This window comes from Gopherus flavomarginatus (assembly GCF_025201925.1).
Source record: "Gopherus flavomarginatus isolate rGopFla2 chromosome 11 unlocalized genomic scaffold, rGopFla2.mat.asm SUPER_11_unloc_1, whole genome shotgun sequence".
Lineage (NCBI taxonomy): Eukaryota > Metazoa > Chordata > Testudines > Testudinidae > Gopherus > Gopherus flavomarginatus.
Genome location: NW_026114602.1, coordinates 140830 through 160541, shown reverse-complemented (window position 1 = coordinate 160541; position 19712 = coordinate 140830). Strand labels below are relative to the sequence as shown.

Sequence of the window (19712 nt, the reverse complement as noted above, 5' to 3'; positions counted from 1 at the left end):
AGTTAATTATTTATGCAACGTGAAACAGCATCAGGAGGGGTACTTGAGAGAGACACACTGTGATATAGTGGTCAAGGCACTCAGCTGTGATGTAGATGACCCACAGAAAGGACAAACATTCCATCCTGAATTGGAGAAAGGTTGATGAACTGACATTTTCTGACACAAGCTGTTTGGTTGAAAATTGCAAATTTTTTCTGACCCTTTTGTTCTGCTTTCTCCGGTAGATGATCAAACAGGTGCATGTAGATCCATGGAACAATAGCTCAGTGACAGAATTCATTATCCTGGGTTTCCCTGGCACCCAAAAAGTACAAGTCTCACTCTTCATCCTCTTCCTAGCCATGTACCTCCTCTCCTTCACTGGCAACATTGCTATAATCATCACCCTCAGGATGGACATCCGCCTCCACACTCCCATGTACCTCTTCCTGGGGAATCTGTCTTTCATGGACATGGGATATACCTCAACCACAGTCCCCATGCTACTGTCCATCCTGCTCACAGAGGTGAAAACTATTCCCTTGGCTGGCTGCTTGCTGCAATCTTACGTCTTCTTCTTCCTTGGCACAGCTGAATGCTTCCTCCTTGCAGTGATGGCCTAAGACAGATACGTAGCCATATGTTACCCTCTCAGGTACTCAACCATCATGAACAAAAGAGTGTGCATGTTGCTGATTATTGGTTCCTGGATCGTTGGGTGTCTGACACCATTGGTGGCTGCCTTTTTGGTGATCAGTTTACCATTTTGCGGCGCCAAAGTGGTCAACCATTTCTTTTGTGACATCTCACCGCTGCTCAAATTGGCCTGCGTGGACACATACAGAACACGGAAGGCCATATTCATGCTTTCTGCCTTAGTGATTCTCAGCACGTTCCTGTCCACTCTGATCTCCTATATGTACATTGTCATCACCGTATTGAGGATCCCTTCTGCTGAAGTCCAGCATAAAACTTTCTATATCTGCACCTCCCACCTGACTGTAGTCTCTCTGTACTACGGGACTGTGATTTTCATGTATGTGAGCCCAATGGCCCAATCCTCCTTTAACATGAACAAAATTGTAGCTGTTGTGTATAGTGTAATCAATCCAATATTGAACCAAATGATCTATAGTCTAAGGAATCAGGACATGAAAATATTGAGGAAAATATTCTTCAAAAGTTGAGCTCACAGGAAAGAATTCAAGTAGCCCAAGTAAGTCTGTTAGGTAGAGGTGAAGGGCAATTTCCCCAGGGAAAGGAAGAGTGATGCTGCACTAAATTAAAACTAGACAGGACAATGTTTTGGAACAGTGGTTCTGCAGGGAGACAGACAACTCCTCAAAAAGAATGTCAGCCCACATTTCAGAAATATGTAACACAGACCCCATGAATTGAGAACAGGGTCGGTGCAAGGATGTTTCATGCCTGAGGCAAAACTTCCACCTTGTGCCCGCCCCTGCCCTTAGGAGCCCCCACACCGCAGCAGCTCCCCCTCTCTGCCCTGAGGTTCCCCCTCTGCAGCAGCTCCCGCCCTCCGCCCTGAGGTACCCTCCCACCCCAGCTCATCCCTGCTCTGCCTCCACCCCGAGCACACTGTCGCTGCTTCACTTATTCCGCCTCCTAGGATTGCGGTGCCTAAGTTGATTGGCGCCACAAGCCTGGGAGACAGGAGAAGTGAAGCAGCCATGAGGTGCTCAGGGAGGAGGTGGGGCGGGGGTGAGCTGGGGTAGGGAGTTCCCTTGTGTGCACTCCCTCTCTTAAATTGCTGCAGGTGGCCCTCCCCACGCTTCCCTGCCCCAGCTCCCTCAGCCTGCAGGCGGTGACTGGGGTGGCCGAAGAGCTGGCTGTCGTGGTTTCTGCTGAAGAAAATGCCACCCCCCAAATCCTAGCGTCCTAGGCAACCGCCTTGGTCACCTAAATGATTGCACCATCCCTGGTTGAGAATGATCCTGGGACCTTCCGGTCTTAAAGCATGAACATCTTCTACAGGAGCTAAAATAGCCAGATTTATTAAGCAAAGCTAGAACAGACCTTCAACTTCTGTATGTGTCCCAGACGCAACTTAAGGGGGACAGAGCAGCACACTGAGTGGGAGTGGGTTACATGCACAAGGACAATTTTACCATCAACCGATGAGTCTCAATCTGCATCCATGCATTAGTGATCTGTGGGATACATCCAGGTGGCTTAGAAATGAAGCCTAAGCTAGTCAGAAATTGTCTGATGAAACACAGTGCTGTGCCTCAGGGCCAGGGAACCTAGTATTGTAGGGTGAGTGGCTCCAGGGCAGATCTGCAATGTGGTCTGCTCCAGGCCAGGGGTCCTCCTAGGTTCTAAAGTCTGCAGCTGCAAGGCATCCTTGCCATGTGATCTGCTCATGAGCCAGGAACCCTTTTATCCCACCTCCCAATTCCAAGCAAACCCAAATTTTGAAATAACTAAATTTCTTGAGAACCAGAAATTCCACCTTTCAGCCAGCTGTAATCTAGAGAGAAAAGAATAAATTTGTGGTTCAGTCAGTGAACTGGGACACCGTAGATCTAGATTTTGTTCCTGTCTCTACCACAGACTTCTTATGATCTTAGGAAAGTCACTTAGAACCATATTTTTAAAGGTATTTAAGTACCTGGTGCAACTTTCAGACGTACCTAACTTCCATTGAAATTGATGAGTTTTAGGCTCCTAGATTCTTTTGAAAATCCCACAGGGCAGCTAAATACCTTTCTAAATCTGGCCTCAAATATCGGTGTGCCTCATTTCCCAACCTGTAAAATGGAGATAAAAACAATTCCCAATCTCACCTGTTTTTTTGAAGATAAACTGATTTATACATATGAAATGCTGAGTGATGGTAACCATACAAAATTTCATTAATAAATATTGATAATGTTATTCAAGAAGATATTTCTCCTGTAATGCAGAATTAATTTCTAATATCTAAGATTTGCCACTTTTAGCTTCCTTTGAAAATCCCCTTCATGACGTGTAACTAGTGCTGTTTCAGTGTACAAGCACTGACTTCTGAGAATTTAACTCAGAGATGGATTTCTACTCCTGTTGTTTTGTTACCCAACCATCACACATCAGCTTGCCCAAGCCAAAACTAATTAAAGATAGCCCTGTGATGAAATGGCAGTATGTCTATGTAACTTATGAATTCTGGTTGAAAGTGTGAAGTTACAGTATGAAAACTTCTTGGGGTGGCCAGGTACATGGTTTTCAATTGGACTTTAAGGACACCTGACAGTGTCCGGTCAGATCTACTGACCAGACACCCAAAGTCTGGTTACTGCAGGCATGGGACACAGGGAGGTGCCTGGTCATCACCCAGGCCAACCCTTACTCAGCCTGAGCCACCTCCTACCTGCACTGGGTGGCTGAAGCTCCCAGACCCCAGGTTGGGAGGGATTCACCTGTGGAGCGCGGTGGTGGGAGAGAAGGCAGGAGCAGTGAGCAATCAGGAAAGGGAGGAAGAGGAGCAAATAGGGGAAGGGGAAGGGTGGAGCAGGGGCAGTGCCTGCGGAGAAGTGGCAAGGCTTTGGGGGATGGAGGAGGTTCAAGGGCTTCTGCTGGAGCATCTGGTTTTTAAATATTACAAAGCTGGCAACCCTAATGCTATACAATGAGTGCCTAGCCTATATGTATGTGGACCAATCATTACTGACAGGGCCTGTAGCACATACACCCCACACAGATGCAAAGGTAAATACTTTGGGTTAATGATGGTGTGACACTCTGCATTCCAAAGCATCCTATATTCACCATGGTGATGTAATTATTATGTTTTGTACAAAGTCTTCCTTGTGAGGTATCATTCTAAAAGTCTTGATCTGTTGAACATTAATATCTTGTTGGATTGTATGTGCTATCATTGTATGTGAAGTTATGAAGTTTTACTATTTGTGTGTTACTGAAATATGTTGTGAAGTTGGGTACACCCACAACCAGCCTTTCAGTTGCAACAGTGGGAAAGCTAAACAGTACTAGAGGCCACATCGAGGGGAATACACACTCACAAGGACTATGTCAGGACTTGTATACAAAGCCTCCCAGAGGGAGCATGTAAGCAATGGGTAAAGGGCCCTGCTATGACTCAGTGAAGCATGCAAGGGCATGTAACTAGACCACATGATTCTGAACTCCATCTTGGTATCTGTGATTTTCCACAGACTGTGCTGGAGGGGACTTGGCATGAAACAAAGGAGTTTCCTCCACGTGGAAGAAGCTATAAAAGAGAGGCCTCACTCTCCTACAAAAAACACCTGGAAACACTGGAGGAACAAGAATTGAACTGTGGAAGGGGGTCCCAGGCAGGAGAGAAGAAAGCCGTGCCTGAGTAAGGAAGCTAAAACCTGCTTGTACGATATACATGGGTAAGGCACAGCTTGCCTAAAATCTGATCCAGTTTGTATAATACTCAGATTGCAGTTTTATTTATTTCTAGGTAATCTGGTTTGATCTGTTTGATATCACTTATAATCACTTAAAATCTATCTTTCTGGTATTTAATAAATCTGTTTTATGTTTTATCTTAACCAGTGTGGTTTTGAGTGAAGTGTCAGGGAATATTAGCTCTGTTAACAGAGGCTGGTGCATATCTTCCCCACATTTTGGGGGAAGAGGATTAATTAATAAGCTTGCACCATACAGACCCCTGACCAGTGCAAAATGGAATAACTTTGGGTTTATACTCCAATAGGGTAAGGCTCGGGAGCTGGGAAATTGCCTCATGCCTCCATTCTTGGTCCATGAGTGGCTTAGGTAAAGCACTCAGGTGACTCAATTGGGTTTGTGGCTTCACTTGATGTCATGTTGGGTGATAGCAGGGCCCACCTGGAGGGGATGGCTGTGCGTTATCAACAGAGCCGTGTGAGAGGTCAACCCAGATGAATGATTTGGGAGCACAGCAGCTCCACAGGCTTCCAGACTTCATCCCTGGGGTACATCCCATTTCAGATGGCAATTATACCTCCCAAAGACTATTCACAAAAGCAGCTGTATCCTTAGAAAACCAGTTTAGCTGATTCCTCTTGAGGGAGTGGAGGAAGGGAGAGAGGGAGGAGCAATGGAAGCTTAGCAGGAGTAAAACAAAATAGGGCAGGTGACCAAGAGTTCTTTAAATAAAAACATACAGGATGAAAGAGGAAGCATGGGGCAGGGGAGAACAAGGTCACAGAGGCTGAGTGATGGGCCCCAGGAGGGAGAGAAACTCAGCATGTAGCTGCCTCATGGGGAAAGGGGGTTGGTTCTTTCCACTTTCCTAAACCCAGATGGACCTAAGCAGTAGGACAGCCTAAAGGATTCAAAGACTCCAGCCCAAGAATGTCCTGGAATGGTGAGGAAACTGAGGCAGTGACATGTATTTAGTGTTCATTGTTTTCTATGATCTGTACTTCCTTGTGCATTACAGGATTAAGTATAAAAGAGCATAAAGGTATCAGACTCTGTACCAAGTGTCCACTTCACAGCTGTTGCATGTCCCTGAGAGACCGAAAGCCTAACCTAGAAGCTTCATGCCTCTGGGAATGAATTATGGGAAAGGGGTTGTGTTTAAGTTACTGGGGTATCTCGGGGGTCAGTGCTGGTCCTGGAGGCCCATGTCAGGTGGTCTGAGGACCCCACTGAGAGTTGGTACCCAGGAACTATTCCAGAGAGGAACCAGTGCTGCAGATTGCTGAGACCTCGTAGGTGGCTGGCAGGGAGCATGGGCTAGGATCTGTGACAGGTCCCCCCATCCAAACCCCAGATCTGACCATCCCTGAGCCTATGGTACATAATCATGTATCCAATATCTATATCTGAGATCTACAATGGGTTGAATGAAGCTTTCTCCCTCCCCTCACACCCTCCATCCCATGTGCAATTTTAAAAATCTGTATGTAAATTATGAAGCTCAGATTTATGTCTACCTGATATCTGTGTTCTTGTCTGTGGAAGACCTGTGTCATGGTAAATAGAGACAGAGCAAAAGAACACTTAATATCAGCTCACATGCACAAAGGATACTGGAAATACATTCATATATACCCTATGTGTAGCTTAAATGATACAACTGCAGCTCAGCTAGAATTGTTAAGGATTATTGACCAATTTCTCTGACTTCAATGGAGTTATGAGAATAGATGATATGATCCCTATAGAAGCACCCTGCCTGTAAGTAAACATGTACAGAAATGAATGCTATATAGTGTATCAAAACTGATGTCCTCAAACTCAACATGCCCTGCTCACGTTGCTTGGATACAGCTGTCCCTCATATGTTGGGGAATGAATTTGAATGGGTCTTATTCAAATGACTCACTATTTGATGACCTCTAGGAAAAGACAGAATTTAGTTAAATGGATTTTTCCTGCATTAGGTCAGCCATAATTTCATGACACTGGATCAATGAGAACAATTAAATTAAATCCCACAAGTCAATGAGAAATCAATAGGTTAGTATGTGAGTGCAAGGGCCTACGTGCACTTACTACTGCATCCAAGCCCAATTGTGTCAGTGAGTCAGTCAGTGACTGGCTAGTTTGTTACTAACATAGATAATTTTCCAGGTTGTAATCCGCTATTTAGAACTGATGACCTCAGCTGAGTTTCATATATCCAAACTGGAAGCCTCACATACAATAAGAGTTTGGGGATTCTTTCCTGTACTCACAGCAAATGAGTAAAGCAAAGGCTGAGATTTTCAAAACTGCCTAAGATGTTTTAATGGGAAATGAGTGTCCATGAGTATCCTTTCTTCATTTTGATTTATTGAACTGAAGAGCCCATTCTCCTCTATGACCCAGGCTCATTGAATAGACTACATCTCCCATAATGCACCCACACACATGTGACCTCCCCCCATGATGCACCATGCAGCTTGGGTAGAAGGAAATCTGCATAACACTATGGGTGATATAATCCTCCAGGGATCCTGGTCCATATGAGAGAAGGGAGGCTGGAACTAGGGTGACCAGATGTCCCGATTTTATAGGGACAGTCCCGATATTCAGGGCTTTGCCTTATAAAGGAGCCTATTATCCCCACCCCTATCCTGATTTTTCACCCTTGCTGTCTGGTCAGCCGAGCCAGAATGGTAACTCTCACAATGCAACGCAGTGATAGGGACATGCAGTTTAATGATTTATTGAATTGATTCAAAACTTAGCATTTTGCATCAGTTAAAAACCAAAATATTCTGATTTGGGTCAAACTCACCCCACATTAACTATTCATTTTGATTTCCCCTCTAGAATTCTGTTTTGCAGAAACTGCATTTTCTGCTCCTTCCTACAAAAAATTCAAAAGCAGAGGTACTTAAAATCCTTCCTTTGGATTGTAAAGTTTATTTTCTGCTTCTAAGAGATACTATACAAAATTACATCCTGACTGATAGCAAAACAGGAGAGTTAGAATGGCTCAAAAATGGCAGCTACAACAATACTGTAAACAGCTCATGTTATGTCTTTTAAAAAAAAATTCTCATGAAAGATTATTCAGCTTGCAATAAAAAAACAAGTCATAAAAGGTCAAACATTTACACTGTTCAGACAAGCCATTAAAAGTTTTGGTTTTAAATTAAAAAAACAAAACATATTTATCCAAACCTGATTTTTTAATGGAAGCTTTTATTTAAATGTATTATTTTGGAAGAAAACCTATTTTCTGTAAACAAAACAAAACCCAAAAAGTTTAGATGAAAAAAATTGACCATCTTTACACAGAGCCCATGTGTAACACCAGCAGACCCCAGTTGTCAACTGGCGGGATCAAACCTGGGCCCTCTGGAGCTTAGTGCATGAACTAAAAGCTACAAGAACCTTAGCTAAGGTTGTAGCACACTCATTAATTTCTCTAAGTAGTTTCAGTGCCACTAACTGGGACAGAGCACCACACTCAGGAGACGTGGGTTACACATGCACTATAGGTAAAGTTTTCTGTTGTTGTGTGAGAAAAAGACAAAAACACCTTTTAAATTTTATGGCAGATCAGTACTTGGATTAAGGGGATTATAAAAGGAGAGATCTCAAGTGGGTCAACAAAATATAAATGGTCTTGCAGCTTCAGCACTTTCAGATATTATTTAGCAACCAACAAAACGAACAAAGCACATTCCAGATGCAGGTGAGACTTTTGTATTTGATGTTATTTTTCTCATACATTATCCAGAAATATAAATGATATGAGAAGGTTCAAAACTATTTCAGTGGGAAAAAATGAAAGTAATATTTTTGTTTATCCTTCCATCTAGTTTGAACTGAATTAGCTCATGATCACTCGAACCAGGGTTGTCCCCTACAACCATTTCTTCTATGAGGTCCTCACTACTCACCAAAACCAAATCTAAAATGGCATCCCCTCTTGTTGGTTCTTCAACTACTTGGTGAAGAAATCCATCTTCTATCACATCCAGAAAAATCTGAACCCTATTATTCTTGCTAGCACTGAGCCTGATTCCACTATAGAGATACTCCTGATTTATGCTTTGGTAAGTGAGAGGAGATTAGTTAGTATCCACTGAATTCAATGGAGCAACTCCTGATTTAAGTTGCAGAGAGCGACAGTAAAATAGGACTCATGATTTACACTGCAGTGCATGAGAATAGAATGAGATCAATTGATTTCTGATTGAACTCAGGACAATGAAAGCAGAATCAAACAGCTGCAGCGGCACAGGAGCCAACAAACAGAGCTGTAAACAGGGGAGTTTCAGAGGAGTTGAGTTCTGTTGGAGGTTGCAGGGGAGACTAGGACAGAGGAACTGACAGGCTAGTTAAGGGATTAGGGGGTGGTCTGGTGCCTGCTGGGGGTTTGTGTTGCATTGTGTTCCGTGGACTACCAGGCTTTAGATGGGAAGGCTATGACTGATACAGAGGTAGCAGTGAAAGACACAATGAGGATGACTGGATGTGGAAGCTGTGGCACGTACATGATCCTGGAGGGGGTACCTGAGAAGAGTTTTGTCTGCATGAAGTGCCGCCTGATAGAGCTGATGGAAGAATAATATTAGGGAGGGAAAGGAATTATTTAAGCTTAGTACCAGTGTAGACACAAGAACAAATGGGTATAAACTGGACACTAGGAAGTTTAGACTTGAAATTAGATGAAGGATTCTAACTATTAGAGGAGTGAAGTTCTGGAACAGCCTTCCAAGGGGAGTAGTGGAGGCTTGATAAGTTTATGGAAGGGATGGTATGATGGGATAGCTTAATTTTGGCAATTGATCTTTGATTGTCAGTAGATAAGTATGCCATGTGGGTGGTGATGGGATGTTGGATGGATGGGATCTGAGTTACTGCAGAGAATTCTTTCCTGGGTGCTGGCTGGTGAGTCTTGCCCACACACTCAGGGTTTAGCTGATTGCCATATTTGGGGTCGGGAAGGAATTTTCCTCCAGGGCAGATTGGCAGAGGCCCTGGAGGTTTTTCGCCTTCCCCTGCAGCGTGGGGCATGGGTCACTTGCTGGTGGATTCTCTGCAGCTTGAGGTCTTCAAACCACAATTTGAGGACTTCAATAACTCGGACATAGGTTAGGGGTTTGTTATAGAAGTGGATGGGTAGGGTTCTGTGGCCTGCTTTGTGCAGGAGGTCAGACTAGATGATCACATTGGTCCCTTCTGACCTTAAAGTCTATGAGTCTATGAGTCTATGAGGTCTAGTGACTTCAGTGGAGTTACTCTTGATTTACTCTTGAGTGAGTGAGAGGAGAATCAAACCCCATTGACTCCAGTTGAGTTATCCCTGATTTAAAGCAGAATATAAAAAACGATAGAGAATCACCCTCACTGACTTCTGTGGAGTTACTTCTGGTTCACACCAATATGTCTGAGAGAAGAATTTAGCTATACTGTTGGCTCTACAGGGACTAGGGTTAAAAGATGGGTGTACTTACAGAAATAAAACAATGCATTTGTTTCACACGTTGATGGTGGGTGATCAAATGTACCTAAGCAATTATAAGCATGAGTCCTATTGACTCCCAATGGTATTTGTGTTTCTAATTCACTTTGGTTTGAAAATGTCACCCAGAACAAATCTCTGTTTACTCTGGTGTAAACCTAGAGTCATTTCACTGACTACAGTGGAATTACTCTGAGCCAGTTTCTGCTACTCTTGCTAAGAGCTTGTCTACATTTGAAATGCTACAGCGATAGAGGTGCAGCACCTCATCTGTGCCTCTGTAGTGTGTTGGTGTAGACATTACATACTCTGATAGGATGGTTCTCTTGTCAGAGGAGGTAATCCACTTCCCCGAGAAGCGGTAGCTAGGTCAACAGAAGAATTCTTCCATCAACACAGCACTGTGTACAAAGGGATTTAGGTCAGCTTAACTGCCCCACTCAGAGATATGAATTTTTCAAACACCTGGGCAACTCAGTCATGCTGACATAATTTTTCTAGCATAGACAAGGTCTAGGGCTGAGTAGTATCATACTCCTTAAGTCAGATTGATTTCACTCTAATATAGCAGAGAGGAAAATATGAGTTTTTTTTTTTATCAAAATTGAAAAATCTAGAGCCATAAAATAGTTGACGAATGGAGCCAAAGTCTGCACTTGGTTACTCAGGAATAAATTCAGAGTAAATTCATGGATTCATAGAGTTTCAGGTCAAAAGGGACTATTGTGATCATCTACTCTGACCTCCTGTACAGCACAGGACAGTGAATTTCAATAGAGCTGATGAAAAATGGAATTTCCATCATATAGGAAATTCCAATAGTTCAGCCTCTGTTTTCATCCTGATTCAGGACAAAAAATTGATATGCCAAATAGTGTTTGCAGAATGACAAGATTCTGAAATGAAACATTTTGACATTGTGAACCAAAATAAAATGCTTGCTTTCTTGGAAAATTCTGCAGAATTTTTTTTTTCCCCTGGAGATTTTAGATTTTGGTGAAATCTTATTTTCAAAAGGGAAAATATTTCTGTCAATGATTTACAGGTTGTGTGTAATGCCTCAGCTTTTAAATAGTCTCTCTTGGAATTCCTCTATTTTTGACCAGTCCCAAGGGTTTACTTTTTACTAGAGTAGCAGCCATGTTAGTCTGTATCTGCAAAAAGAACAGGAGTACTTGTGGCACCTTAGAGAATACTCCTGTTCTTTCTACTATAGTGAGCTCTCATGACTCTGAGACTGAGTTAGCTAGCTTTACCGCTCCCATTTCTCCCTGTGTGCTCTCAATAGCAAGTCCAATTTAGTTCAGACTCCTGGTTTGAGACTTTTGTGGGACAGTGCACCTAGGGAGTATCTGCAGTGACACCAGACAGACTTTTCAAGACTAGGTAGTATCGATTAGTCAAATGGAATACTGCACTTGAAAAACTGGTTTACTCTGGCAAAGGAAAGTTTAAATCAAAGTCCAGAGCAGCGGAATCCTTTGCCTGGCTTTCCAGACATTTCTTGAGTCCATGTTTAGTCTCTGTCTCCTTGTCTTTCTCTGGCTGCGGGAGTTCTTAATACAGCCACGTGTCACCTGCAGTATTTTTGTTGCCAGTTGCTGCTTCTGTTGTGTTCACAAGTACGACCCCACCTTGGCTTAAGCATAATGTTTGGCCATTGCGTCTTCTATTGTCTCTCCAGGAGACTCCAGGCACAGGTATACATTCCATTCAGTCCTTGATAATGTAAATGGCCCCAATCCAGATGTCATTCCTGACACTCAGCCATGTCTTATTCCCTTCTCTCCTAGGGGAAATTGACCCCTTCATTTCATGCACAGTGGATAGCAATACATGGGTGGGCAAATTCAGTCACACGTATTGTTCATTACAAGCATTACAAAAATTCCCGCATTCTCCACAGTGTCATTCCAAATGTTTCAACAAGCCCTAAATTTCACCCTATATTGAGTCCACAAGTTCCATCTTAGCTAGAGCATATATTTTAGAAAGGCGTCCAATCTTGATTTAAAGATTTTGTGTGGCGAATCCACCACATTCCTCAGTAATTTGTTCCAGTGCTTAATTACCCTCACTGTTAATTATTTGAACCTTATTTCCCTTCTGAATTCAGTGAAGTCCAGGAAGTTATGCTAGTGTGAATCCTGAGAAGCGGATCAAGATAATTTACTTTAAAGGCACTATTCTGCATTTACACCTGGGTAATGAGAAAGAAATTGGATCCAGTATCTATGAACACATCAGAAGAAGGCAGAATCCAGGAGATGTGCCCTTTTGCAGCAGTGGTGAATATTTTCCTGCATGTTACTCTATGTCGTGCTTTGTCCCCATCACTTTTCTTTTCTCTTCTCATTTCCCTTTTAGATGTGGGTGTTTGAACCGTAGATCCCTAAGAATCATTCAGACCCAGAATATGAACTTATCTTGAAACTCATAAATTGTTTTGTGGAAGGTATCTAGCAAATTGCGGACACTGATGGAATACAACTGATAAATAATGAGCCAGACTCTGCTTTCACTTCACCAGGTTCAACTCTGCGGCTGATCCCAACATAGTGGCAGAATATGATTTTTATTTTTTGATAATTTCAACAGATAATATCAAGGTTTATTTGTAATTGTTTTTTTTTTCAATTGAAATTTTCACAGTTGTGGGAAATTAGGGAGATAGGGTCAGACAATCATTATTTAATTACAGTCGATGTTGAGGTTCTAAAAATTTAAAGCATTTATAACTGTTAAAACACAAATTGTCAACATCACATGCCAAAATATATAAGGTAAATATCCTTCAGTCAAACTCTAATAAGTTCTCAAGCAAAAGTTTCCTTTGTCTGACTATCTGTAAATTTCAGTTATTATCAATGGAAATATGTTTTTTGTCGGTTTATGTGTGTCTGGTAAAATTAACATTTACCAATGAATTTGAATCCTTCTAGGCCTTCATGCATGTGAGAGGAAAGCCAGGCACAAGAAATTCCATGTCAGTCAAAAATCAAACCTCTGTAAGGGAGTTCATTCTGCTCGGGTTTTCTCATGTTCCTGACGTGCTGCAGGACTGGCTCTTTGTAGGGGTGGGTGCTGCTTACATGGTGATCCTACTGGGCAACAGCCTAATTATTTTCATCACGCTCATGGATGCTGCTCTCCACACCCCCATGTATTTCTTCCTGAGAAACCTCTCCTTCCTGGAGATCTGCTATGCTTCGGTCACCACTCCGAGGATGCTGGTCAACCTACTGGTGGGAAGCAAAGCCATTTCCATTCTGGGCTGTGCCGCACAGGTGTATTTCTTCCATTCCATTTCGGAGTGTTTCCTCCTTCTAGCCATGGCGTACGACCGATGCATTGCCATTTGCTGCCCCCTGCGCTACACGCTTATTATGAGCAGAAGCCTTTGCCTGCAGATGGTAGCTGTGTCCTGGGCTGCAGGCTCCCTGGTGTCCTCAGGACATATCTCTTTAGTGTTTACTTTACTCTACTGTGGGCCAAATGAAATTGACCATTTCTTCTGTGATATTCCTCCTATGCTGAAGCTGGCCTGTGCAGATACCTACAGGAGTGAGACTGAATTGTTCATCCTCATTATTCTACTGGCCATAGTCCCCTCAATCCTGATCCTGGTATCCTACAGTCAGATCATCTCCACCATCCTGAAGATGCCCTCGACTGAAGGGAAGCACAAAGCCTTCTCCACCTGCTCCTCTCACCTTATTGTGGTGACCCTCTTCCTGGGCACAGGGGGTGTTGTTTACTTGCAGCCCAAGTCCAGCTCTTATGTGGAAAGCAACAAGCTGCTCTCCCTGCTCTACACTGTTGTGACACCAATGTTGAACCCCATTGTCTATGGCTTGAGGAATGAGAAGCTGAAAGGAGCCCTAAGGAAATCATGCAGAAAAATCTACTTCTGGGCTCGAAGGCACCTCAGAAAGTCATCAGATCCAGCTCCCCTGCACTGAGGCAGGACCACATAAACCTTGACCATCCTTGACAGGTGTTTGTCCAACCTGTTCTCAGAAACCTCCACTGATGGGCATTCTATAACCACCTTAGCAAGCCTATTCCAGAGTTTAACTACCCTGAGAGTTAGGAAGCTTTTCCTAATATCAAATCTGAATTTCCTTTGCTGCAGATTAATCCCATCACTTCCTCTATCTTCTGTGGACATGGTGAACAATTGATCCCTGTCTTCCTTATATCAGTCACTAACATATTTGAAAACTTTTATCAGGTTTCCCCTCAGTCTTCTTTTCTCATGATGAAACATGCCTAGTTTTTTTTAACCTTTCCTCCTAGGTCAGGTTTTCTAAACCTTTGATATTTTTTGTTGTTCTCCTCTAGATTCCTTCCAATTTGGTTACATCTTTCTTAAAATGTGACATCCACAACTGAACACAATACTCCACCAAGCCTCATGAGTGCCAAGCAGAGCTCTGATGTTATCTCTAGAAGAATTTGAAATATTTTTCAACAAAATAGTTATTGATCTTACTGATTTGTTTCTCTTGGTTTGTTATGAAACGTACCATGTTGTTTTATATCAAACTTTAATAATAATATTGTCGACCTTACCAAAACCTTATCTTATCTATATTTGCATTCTTAATAATAACATTGCTAGTAAATTAAAATTTTGAAATTTTTTTTGAATAAAAAGTTAATAGAAAAAACCTGTTTTGGTTTTGGTTTGCTTTTAATTCCATTTTCAATCATTCAAAATGAAATTAACATGGATTGTTAAAAGTATTTTATTTTTCATTCTTCATCTACCTCTAATTATTTTCACAATATTGCAAGGATCCTATGGAATGAAAGGGAAGAAGAACAGTTTGATGATCGAAGAAGTGGAGGCCCAATGGTTGAATGCCCACTTGAGGTGCCAGAGAAAGTCCCTGATTTTCAGAGAGTGCTGAACACCCACAAGCCTTTTTAAAGTGCCAGAGTTTGGCACCCAAAACTTAATACAGCAAAAATTGCATATAGCTTTTGAAAATTTAGCTCACGAAAACTGAAGACGACTTTAGTTCTACCATTGACTTCCTGTTTGAGCTCAAGCAAGTCATTTGGGCAGACTGTTAAAGGCACCTAATAGGATTTCCCAGTTACACTTGTGACACACCCTGACCACTGGGGTACAGGAGTCTGGTAGAAGGCAAATATATTGGCCACTGGATGAATAGTTTTCTGTTCCCTGAGTGACCAGAACAGGGTGCTGCCCTAGAGCAATCAGGAACCAATTGAGACAGGCAAGCTAATTAAGACACCTGGAGCCAATTAATTGGAATAACAGAGACTTGGTGGGATAACTCACATGACTGGAGTACTGTCATGGATGGATATAAACTGTTCAGAAAGCACAGGCAGGACAGAAAAGGTGGGGGAGTTGCATTATATGTAAGAGAGGAGTGAGTGCTCAGAGCTCTCAGAGCTCTGAAACTGCAGAAAAACCTGAGAGTCTCTGGAGTAAGTTTAGAAGTGAAAGGTGTAAGGTGATTGGTATTGATTAAAATTACATTTCTATCTTTAATCTCCCTTGGAAGAGTTTCAGTCACTCATATTCTCTTCAGTCCAGCCAGGAAAAGAAAGGTTGGGTGATGCACATTGTTGTCCAAAGGAAGTGGGAATTACTTTCCCATGTTTGTCATGATGATACCAGCTGAAATACTGAGTTATGAAATATAAGGACATTGGCATTTATCTGCTTTTCATAATGATACAACTGCAGGGTTAGGTCTGAGTACACTACACTGTTTGACACTTCATGCCAACTGCATGACATTCAGTTTACTTAAATCACTTCACATACTTTTGTGAAAGAAAGAAAGAAAGAAAATCTAAACAAACAACAGTAAAATAATAGGAAGGAGAAATGATCTGACGTTTAATATTAATTCATGAATACTATATCATGTTTATACTACTATGGTGCCCAGAGACCAGGTTCTTTGTGCTACAGGTGTACAAACCATTCCCCACACAGATTATAATCTCAGAAGATAAGTGACATACAATAAGTACAAGGAGAGGGATGCAATCCTATTTATAGAACTTTTATATAACCCTGTATATTTGCAATTAAAAATTTTCTGAAATAAAGTCCTAAAAACCTCTCAAACTAGCTATCATGAATTACCTGGGTTTCCATCGGCACAGCAGTGTTGGAGAAAAACTCAGTTCTCGCTTTTAGTTTGGGTGCAGCAAAATCAAATACTTTATTATTTCTCAAGCAATATTAATTGAGGGAGGGAGTGCCCTAGGACACTGGGTTGCCCCAGTTCCGGACAGGTCTCTCCACAGGTAAACAATTACAGCAAGCATTTATACCTTTGTTACAGACAATAGCAAGCAATATTACAGATAATGATGAGCAACAGATGCATTTTGTTTATGCATAGGCTATCCTGCTATCTTATTTTTCTCAGCTTTTGGGCGCCAGCCTACATATTTAATTATCAGTGCAAGGTCGTAATAACTTCTCACACAGTTCTTTTCTGCTCGCCTCACACAATCCTCGCTTCTACAAGTCTCACGTCATTAGGGTTACAGCTGGCCTTACTCTTGTTAACAAACTGACATGCATTAAGATCCCCTACAAATCCTTGTCAATTCTTTCCCTTCTTCCACAGCAGAAAAGCTATGTCTTGAAAAAGGTCCTTGTTCAAATGCCCTTAAATGCTACATATTTTCCAGTTGTATTTTAAATGCTGTGGAGTGAGGAGTTGGAGTAGTCACTTACTGTGGGGGTTGCATATAGGGATACAAAGGGTTGGAAATGATGTTTTAAGGCTAAGGTAAAGGTATAATAAGGTCCAGGGGGAAAGAAGAAGAAGTGAGAATCAGCTTATGTGAGTTTAAAATCTGTGTTTCTATGTGGAAGTGAATGTCCCTTTGTTACAGTTTTAATGGAAAAAATTAAGGTAATTTAAGATAAATTTCCTTCCTTTTAATTACTCTCCATATGAGGTGTGACTTTTTTCTCAGTCATAAACGTGTGAACGAAGCATCGTTTTACTAAAGTTAATGGAGTGACGGTGGTATAAAGTAGTATCAGGACTAGAATCTTTATGTTGACTTTAATTATCATTAATTGTTTGGGATCAAGAATGACAACCCCAAATCATCTCATGCCCCTTGAATTCTCTGGCAGTTCTGAATGGTCAAAACCTCAGAAGAAACAAGCACTACATTGATTTGGTGTCACTAATAGGGATTGTTCTTCGTTGGCTTATTCCAAAGTCCAAATAAGTCAATTAAATGACCCTCTTGAGCTTTGGATCTGGCCCCTTCTACGCTTGGAATAACCGTCTATAGAAGCAGCTGTCCATTCTGTCAGATGTTTGTTTCTGTTAAATATTCCCATGAGGCGCCTTGGCAGCATTTCCAAATATTTTAATTTATTAATTATTAGCTAACATTTCATATCTTCAATTTTTTCTCAAAAAATAAAAAAAATTCTAGGGAGGAGACGAGAAGAAGAGAGTCAAAACAAAAAATGAACAGAGCAAAATTATACTCTCAGTATTTTACTGAACATAAATCTGGTACAGTTTTCAGGACTCATTAACATACATGAGTTGAATTTCAGGTAAAAATAACCTTAATCTTTGTGAGACAAACGCAATGCAAAGTCAATGTAAGGGAACACACAGATTTATAGTACTTAGAATAAAGATTAAACAGATTAGTCTTCTCAGACTTAATTACAGCAGACCTTATACTCCACTTTGGTAAAATTTGCTGGTGAAGAGAAGCTCTTAAAGGCAAGAAGCTAAGCAAACAAAATAAACACATATCAAAAGAAGTAGAACGAAATAATAATCTTGGCATTTTACTGAACTTAAACCACGTACAGTTTAACCACGGACATTCAAGTCCACCAGAATTTCAGATAACAATCACCCCTCCTGAATCAAAAGCTGATTCTCTTCTGCCCTACACTAGTTTCAGAAAAGATGAATTTATTTCGGGAGATGCCAGTTCTGATTTATACCAGTATGATAGAGAAGGGATTCGACCCGTTGACTCCATGGCAGTTACTGCTGATTTACACTTGGGTAAGAAAGAGGAGAACCAGCCCCATGAACTGAATGGAGTTCTAGGCTTGAAGAAATTACATTTTCTCTGAAAATAATTTCCTGCCCAGTGTTCTCCTCAAGGCACCCTTCACCTCTTTGTTTCTCAGGCTATAAATGATAGGGTTTAACATAGGGGTGACCATCGTGTAGGTGAGAGAGATGAGCTTCTTGGTCTCTGGGGAGTTGCTGGATTTAGGTTGGAAGTAGGTTGAGATGGCTGTGCCATAGAAGAGAGTCACCACCACCAGGTGAGAGGAGCAGGTGGAGAAGGCTTTGTGTCTGCCCTCTTCTGAGGACATCCTCAGGATGGTGGTAATGATCCGCACATAGGAAACCAGGATCAGCAGGAATGGGAACATGATGAAAAGCACAGTTGCTGTGAGGGACTCGATTTCGAAGAGGGAAGTGTCAGCACAGGACAATTCCAGCACAGCGGGGCTATCACAGAAGAAATGGTTGACTTGATTTGACCTGCAGAATGGCAGACTGAATATCCACATCATTTGCACAGTGGCCACTGGAAGTCCAGAGAACCATGAGGCACCAGCCAACTGAAAACAAGCCCTTCGAGTCATAATGTCTGGGTAATGCAGCGGGTTGCATATGGCCACATAGCGGTCATAGGCCATGGTGGCCAAAAGGCAGCACTCACTTGCCCCAAAGAAGAAGAAGAAATACATTTGAGCTGCACATCCAACAAAGGAGATGGGTTTATTTTCCATCAGGTGATTGACCAGCGTCTTTGGGACAATGACCAAATTGAAGCAGATCTCTAATGAGGCCAAGTTCTGGAGGGAGAAGTACATGGGGCTATTCAGAGCTGAGTCAAATGATGTTACTAGAATAATGAGCACATTTCCTGTAAGGGTTATGGTATAAATACCAAGGAAGATCAGAAACAGTGGAACCTGCAGGTTCGGATGATTGAAAAACCCCACAAGGATGAATTCTGTGACAGTAGTTTGATTCATTATTCTCATGATGTTTCTTCAATGTGTTTCACCTGGAAGAAAGTTTTATAAAACTGTCTTGGTGAAGAGTTTGTGTGATCATTTTTGTCCATCATCTACCTAATTATGTGGGGATATATATTGTTAATTGACGATAGATAGATAGATAGATAGATATTGATAGTAATATATCAGAATCTATATATCAATGTTTGACTCTTTCTCTCTCAGATAATCTTATTTCTGTATCTAGAACAAAGTCAGAGAGACATGTATCAGAATAGATCTATCTATTCAGCATCATCTATATATATATATATATATATATATATATATATATATATATATATATATATATATATATATATATATATATATATCACTATTTGTTTCTCTGTTGCTCAGCAGTTAAATAGTAATCTATATTCATCTCTCTCTCTTGCTGTCCCAGCTTCCCACACATAAGATCTGAAACTCTGTAGATGGTGTCATAAACAGATAGCTAAGGGTTAATGTCTCTTTCACCTGAAGCACCTGACCAGAGGACCAATCAGGAAACCGGATTTTTTCAACTTTGGGTGGAGGGATTGGAGTGTCTGAGTCTTTGTTTTCTGGCTGCCTGCTTTCTCTGAGCTTTGGAGAAGTAGTTCTACTTTCTAGTCTTCTGTTTCTAAGTGTAAGGACAAAGAGATCAGATAGTAAGTTCTATGGTTTCTTTTCTTTGGTATTTGCATGAATATAAGTGCTGGAGTGCTTTGATTTGTATTCTTTTGGAATAAGGCTGTTTATTCAATATTCTTTTAAGCAATTGACCCTGTG

At 41.5% G+C, this 19712-nt stretch overlaps 2 protein-coding genes and 1 pseudogene across 2 annotated transcripts; 2 read left to right on the top strand and 1 right to left on the bottom strand.

Moving 5' to 3' along the window:
* Positions 1-227: 227 nt before the first annotated feature.
* Positions 228-1169, top strand: LOC127040854 (olfactory receptor 6M1-like; annotated as a pseudogene).
* Positions 1170-12957: 11788 nt separating this feature from the next.
* LOC127040853 (olfactory receptor 10A7-like) lies at positions 12958-13827 on the top strand. Its single transcript, XM_050935418.1, has one exon. It carries the CDS (start codon positions 12958-12960, stop codon positions 13825-13827), a length of 870 nt encoding a protein of 289 aa, XP_050791375.1.
* Positions 13828-17978: 4151 nt separating this feature from the next.
* LOC127040916 (olfactory receptor 10A4-like) lies at positions 17979-18923 on the bottom strand. Its single transcript, XM_050935458.1, has one exon. The coding sequence runs from the start codon at positions 18921-18923 to the stop codon at positions 17979-17981; it is 945 nt and encodes a 314-aa protein (XP_050791415.1).
* Positions 18924-19712: the final 789 nt, after the last annotated feature.

What these genes read in the sequence shown, in the direction of transcription:
- LOC127040853 (XM_050935418.1), top strand. Translation starts at nt 12,958, where the DNA reads ATGGTGATCCTACTGGGCAACAGCCTAATTATTTTCATCACGCTCATG.
- LOC127040916 (XM_050935458.1), bottom strand. Translation starts at nt 18,923, where the DNA reads ATGAGAATAATGAATCAAACTACTGTCACAGAATTCATCCTTGTGGGG.